The sequence below is a fragment of the Pocillopora damicornis genome, chromosome 1 (assembly GCF_964200805.1).
Source record: "Pocillopora damicornis chromosome 1, jaPocDami1.2, whole genome shotgun sequence".
NCBI classification, from domain to species: domain Eukaryota; kingdom Metazoa; phylum Cnidaria; class Anthozoa; order Scleractinia; family Pocilloporidae; genus Pocillopora; species Pocillopora damicornis.
The window spans coordinates 37,104,223-37,110,562 of NC_142670.1; the positions used below are offsets into that span (position 1 = coordinate 37,104,223).

At 36.7% G+C, this 6,340-nt stretch overlaps 1 protein-coding gene across 1 annotated transcript; it reads left to right on the plus strand.

Moving 5' to 3' along the window:
• Window positions 1–1,686: 1,686 nt before the first annotated feature.
• Window positions 1,687–4,130, plus strand: LOC113672050 (histone H2A.V). Its single transcript, XM_027188359.2, has 5 exons — window positions 1,687–1,734; window positions 1,913–1,987; window positions 2,088–2,201; window positions 2,807–2,936; window positions 3,591–4,130. Exons 1-5 carry the CDS (start codon window positions 1,732–1,734, stop codon window positions 3,650–3,652), a joined length of 384 nt encoding a protein of 127 aa, XP_027044160.1. The 5' UTR covers window positions 1,687–1,731; the 3' UTR covers window positions 3,653–4,130.
• Window positions 4,131–6,340: the final 2,210 nt, after the last annotated feature.

Genomic DNA, 6,340 nt, shown 5'->3' on the forward strand with positions numbered 1-6,340 from the left:
GACATGCTTTGAAATCCACTTTTGATATACCGAATGGTGGCGAAGCCGGGAGGCTTCTACTTTTGCCCGGATTGGTCACGCGCTCAAGCTTAATAGAAAGCCCTCAAAAATTAAATTGAAAAAAACAAATAAACAAACAAAACAAGAACTAGACAAAAAAAAAAAAAAAAACAAAACAAAATAAGTCGATTAAAGAAGATAAAGCAAAAGAAAAAATGGGACGAGTAGTTTGAGAAAGCAGAAACTCTAAGAAGCCGAACTGGAGTGGCTCTGGCGGTTCTTGAAATATTACTAATTTTCTCAGTTAATGATATTGTAGGCAACTTGTTTAATTGTTAATCATGAATAGGCTGTGTCACTTCCAGTACAGAAATTACGAATCATTTTGATTCAACAACATTCGGCTTTTTTCTGTTGTATATTGTTTATAATTTGAGGTTCGTTAGATTACTTGTATGCCTATATAGAGGGTCAGAATAATGTTCCTGTGATCATCATTAATGAGTTTCTTAAACTTTTTTATTTAATTGTTTCGGTCAGTTTTTCGGAACCGGTCGAAAAAGTCAGTCATGCAAGACATGTTGCATTTTTCTCCAGAATTGCCAAATCTTCATCATGCTGCGAAATGAAACATTGAAATCAAAAGGTAGCCATTGTCACAAGAATGTTAAGATGCTTCTTCCCGTCAAATTTCTTCTGTCTTTATCCTTATTTGGAACTAGGACACTGGTGGAAAGTTAGGACTGCAAAGATTGATCTATCAAACGCGAATAAACTCCGACAGTATAGTCATTATCGTAATGAATGATATTTGGCCCAGGGGGTATTTTTTTGTGTGATAAAAATTAGTGAGTAGTGCATGGCAACAGATCCGATTTTGTAAGAGAGAACACGATGGTATGAAGCATTGGCGGGAAGCTCAGATAGGAGGGTGATTCCTTTTTTCCTCGCTCGGTTTTTCCGTCTAGTTGTACAAGTTCTCTTGGTTCTCTTGCGCGGTTGCGTAGTGTGCTGAGAAAATTGACAGTGAAAATTTCCCCAAACTCTCATGAGATTTTCGAATGTATAAATCCTGGAATTTTCGAACGGCAGAATCTCTTGAATGCACGTACGTTTCTCAAGGGAAAATTGACTGAGGGCCAACGCAGGCTGAGGCACAAACTCTTTGTCCTGGTTATTCGCATCGCATAATGGATAAAATATTTTTTGGTGCATGTTTTTGCTTCGTCCTCTAATTCTCCCAAAATTCATTGATATTATCATTTTTTTCACTTTTATTAGTACAGGAGCCCGAGTAATGGGGTCCTTATTAGCATCATTGTTGCTCTAGTAACCATTATTTTCTCATTTTTTTTACAACGAAATCTTTTTTATTTTGAGTCCTTGATTAATAGCGGCTGAATGTCTTAGAACTCAGATAGAAAACAACGGTACACAATACAGCGCTCGTGCATTTTTTGATCTCTGCGCCTTATGAAAATAATGAAGTAATTCGCAAACTTACCAAAGCTATCGAAATTAACATAATCTACATTGTTTCGTCAGATCTCCATTGAACGTTAATTCTCCTTATTTAGAACTTAGAGTCAAGCGCGAAAATAGCAGTTCGTGATTGGTTGTTGTTCAAAAGCTAGTTTCTGATTGGCTCTTCTACTTTCAAATTGACGGGCAAAATTTTGGCGCTCTGCAGTAGTCGTTTGTTAGCGCGTCACATTATTTTGAAGAACCGATATGGTAAGTCGTGAGCGATTTGAATCCGTTTCCATCCGCTTTTTGCGAAAAACTTTCGGTCTATTTTATGAGCCAAAATGTGCATCATTTCTTGAAGTTTAAACTTAAAGAAGATTTCTGCGAGCACTGTCTCTTGCGAGTTATATTTTTCACTGCAAATCTTTCCCTATTCGACTTTCAGGCTGGTGGAAAAGCAGGAAAAGATTCCAAGGCAAAGGCCAAGGCAGTTTCTCGTTCAGCAAGGGCCGGACTTCAGGTAAGTAGTCGTTTTTAAAGAGAGAAAATGCTGCAAGGTTTTTGCTGGAACCCTAAATGTGTTCCCTTGGCTTGTACCTTACGCTCTTCGTTTTGCACAGTTTCCAGTAGGTCGTATCCACAGACATTTGAAGAACCGAACGACTAGTCATGGACGTGTCGGAGCAACAGCCGCCGTTTACAGTGCCGCTATTCTGGAGTATTTAACGGCAGAGGTGAGATGGCACATTAGCTCTACTGTTAAGAAAAATTATTCGCTCGTTTGAGGGCCAACAGCGCTCTTTCAGTTGTCGAAATAGTCTCGGAAGCGAAAGCCAGTGTTACGTTTGGGCGGTTGTATGTTTGTGAATATTGATTTGAAGCATAATAATCCTCATTCTTAAACTGCTCGATTTCTTCATTATTTGCTTCGTTTCTCTGTGTGGTCCGGATAATTCCAGTCCAATTTCATTGCTGTGCGACTGAGTCGTGAATATTTGAAGGAAAAAAGCAGTCAAATGAACTGTTGTTACGCTAGTAACGACAGTTCCCGCCGTATTTGAATTATACAATGAATGAAAATATAGCTTGATCGGAAGATTTCAAGCGTAATTCCACGCTTCTTTTCGCTTTCAAGTGCTCTAATGTAGCAACTGCTCGAAATGTTTGAACAAATGATAAAAATTTTGCTCAAATGTAGAAAATTTCTTTGCTGATTTTGCGTGTGCTGTCTTCGTGATTTTTTAACATGACAAAGCAATATTTTTGCAAAGAATCTTTCGATTTTGCATCGAATTTACATGTGACAAGTGCCTGATTTCAACCGATCTTTGTATATTAGGTCCTTGAGTTGGCTGGAAATGCTTCTAAGGATTTAAAAGTGAAACGTATCACTCCCCGCCATCTTCAACTTGCCATTCGCGGAGACGAAGAACTCGACTCTCTAATCAAAGCAACCATCGCCGGTGGAGGTAAGCTAACTTGTTTTCTAATGCATGCTGTACATAAATTAACTCTTCAGGCAGTATTCTCTTGTTCCAGTTGGCGAACATCGACTAGTTGATGTTGCAGCTACATTTACTGCAACGGTTTTACTTCCTACAGGAAACAATGAATCTAAGTTCATCAAATTTGCTTGTCTTGAGTTCTTTTGTATCTCTCTGATTTTTTTTTGGTGAAAACTTGATTTCTTCCCTTACAACTTCATTTTACATGCTTAAAACTGATATTTGATTTTGGATTATACTGTAAGATTTACAACAGAATATGCAAAAATTTCCTTAAGACTTTCAACCACAATTTGCATTGGAAGGTGCTTCCAAGAAATGGACAAAAGAATCTTTTCACTCGGGAGTGAAACAGTGTGGTACATAGCAGGCTGTTTTTTTTCGCATAAGAATTTGTTCTCTAGATGGCGTTGGTGGAGGATTACTCACCATGACTGCGTGGTATATGTAGAAAATTGCTATGTTTATAAACATTTGTACTGAATCCTGTAGAAGACCTGAAAATCTTAAGTATAGGCCAGGGTTTTAGCTTTCCCAAAGAAACTTTCTTGTTACTGCATTAAAAGTTAAACTAAATAGTAAATTGTTATTTAAAGTTTTGTTTTCTCTTGTTTGCAGGTGTTATCCCTCACATTCACAAGAGTTTAATTGGCAAGAAGGGTGCCAACAAACCAACATAAGTTTAATTTCTCAGTTTCTTTTTACTCCATATTCTCTGTACAGTTTCATTGGAACCATAACATTGCCTATACACTTCGTTGCAAAGTAAAGCTCTGCCTACATCTCAACTATTAACCATTAAAAGGATGTTACGCTTTGTTTGTATTTATATGCTCAATGTACAATTGTGTAATTGTGAGTTTGAATAAATCACTCTTCACTTTTTAACCAGTGGCAAGCTTTTCTAAGTTCAACCTGTAGTTTTTTTGAGTGTTTTTGTATCATTTTTCTGATGTGTGCTTTTCTAGTGAAGAGAAACATTGTAAAAGCTGGTTCTCATACTAAGTATGAGTTTGTTGGTAGGAGTTGCATGACCAGCCTCTTTCTACAGATACTGAGATAATCCAGTCCTTTTACATCAATAAAGTTGAATTTCTTGACATGTGGTACTTTAATTTCACTTAGCAAAACATCAATAAATGTAGTTGTGAACTGTTATTCTCTTGTGATTTGATTGGATATTACATCTTGTGGAATGATACTTAATGGGGGGAAGGTATGTCCTTTTGGCATTTGTAACAGTAATTGCATAGGGTTCAACTCGACTTTCAGTAGTTATTAACATGTAACTTCTCCCTGTAATATCCTCACCTTTCCAACAAGCAGGTCATAACTCGAACTTATCAGTTCAAAGTTATTCTAATCTAACATGAAATTCTTGTAACTAATTTGCAAAGAAATGTTGAGCAGCAAGAGGGGTGAATCAACAATCAGATCTTGGGAGTTAAAGAGTTGAACCCCTAAAATAGTGACTGGCATCTAATTTCTCCTTACTGCATCACCTACAAATTAGACATTAATCTCTTGATTGTATAATAAATTCTCCTTTTCAGCAACTTTGGAAATGTGTAGAGAATGTGCATACTTATGTTAGGGTGGAAAGGGTTAGAAGTCTCACTTCAACACAGCCCTGTCTGCCCTCTTCTGCTTAAGCTTGGGACATGAATTACAAGCTACTCATTCATTTTTAACACATCTGTTTTGGTAACGCAGGTGATAGTTACAACCTAGTTTATTCACAAGTCTCTGTGCCTGTGAGAAAGCAACACTGGAATGAAACATTCTATCAAATTTTTAGCCTTATTCAAACAATCAAGTTGCAAGGAAATGAAGGCAAAGAACCCATTGTGTGGTGAATTTTGTCCCCAAATCTAAATAACTATAGTATTTAGGCCATTTAATTTGCAATTTTAAAGTTGACATGATAATTAAAGTGGTAATACTGGACTTATTGTGCAAATGTGGTGTGAATCAAACTTATGATTTCAAATCCTTGATGACCTGTATTGAAACAACAAAGATTATATCAAGAAAGGCCTAAAGCATACAACCAAAATGAAAAATGGTAATGATGGTGTCTGCCATTGTAAGAGAGGTCTTGAGAAGGAGAAAAGAAAGGGAGGGGGTTGGAGATGTGTGTTGTTATTCATTTGGGCTAGGACAGTGTTCGAATGCAAAGTATACTAAAAGCCTGTATAATTTTCTATCAGATATATTATTTATTCTTAACCAAAGCAATGTATTCTGTGTTTTGTATTCTGGTTGTCAGGGAAATAACTTGCTGACAACTTCCGTTATCTGCGCACCCACCTTTTTACTCATAACGTTACGATGACCTCTATTCAAAGGTGCTAGCTATAGAGCAGGAGAAGCGTCTCTTGAAAAGAAGTGCTGACAAACTGTTTGTTGGGGTCAAAATTTATCCCTGTTCTCAGGATAATTTTCTCCTGTGACACTTATAGTGTTAGTGCGCCTGACAGAATAAGTAATAATACGGGGGGTGGGAACAGCTTTCCTTTCTCGTAACAGCAGCTGGAACTATTACCACGTTTCAGTTTGTTTGACACGAGTCACAATTAAAATTGTTGACTCTCTATTTCGGACTATTTTTATTTTACAATAAGTAAGTCTTAGCCGAGAGGATTGCATGACAATACTCTTTACAATTTCCCCTGCCTTGACGCTAGTACGCTTGAGAGAGCTTGCCGCAAACCGTTGACTTCGACAATAGGACACTTCGGTGCATTCAGCCTGGTTTTTCTGAATGACATCAAATCTTCCAATGATAGATTCAGTAAAATTACATTCTCAAGGGCAATTTTCAGTTTCCAGTCAATATCTGTTTTCATATGGTGATTTAAATTTTTGATGAGTTTCAGTAGAAAGCTGACTTCTTTTAATACCTTTGGCATTAAGATCTCTGCATACAAACAAGGCTTTATTCTTTATATTTCCCTTGAAATCTGTTTCCCGTAGCTTTTTTGATGACACTTTAAGCACTATGTGACCTTTTCCGAATCATAACAAATTATCCACCTCGTAAATTTTTCTGAACGTTTGGAAGATGTTTTTTTTTAATTCCGATAAAAAATACAGCAAAGTTATGAAAGGTGAAACTATCGCTTATTGTTTTCTATTATTCAATACAAATGAATGAATCCAACATTTATTTGAATTTTTCAATTTGAAGGAAAAACTAATTCCTACAGCGAATGTTTACAAAGTGGGTAAATATTCAAACGAAACAACACAGTTGCTAAGCATTTGTAATTGGTTTACACATCTGGAGGCTACTCCAGGAGAATTAACTTTTAGATCAACAAGCTTCCGTTCCTAACTGGATTTTGTATTTCAGCTGAATACATTTT

Bases quoted from the DNA above. Each gene is read 5' to 3' on its own strand.
- LOC113672050 (XM_027188359.2), top strand. The intron at 1,988-2,087 runs GTAAGTAGTCGT...CGTTTTGCACAG, and splicing joins CAGCAAGGGCCGGACTTCAG to TTTCCAGTAGGTCGTATCCA. The intron at 2,202-2,806 runs GTGAGATGGCAC...TTTGTATATTAG, and splicing joins TGGAGTATTTAACGGCAGAG to GTCCTTGAGTTGGCTGGAAA.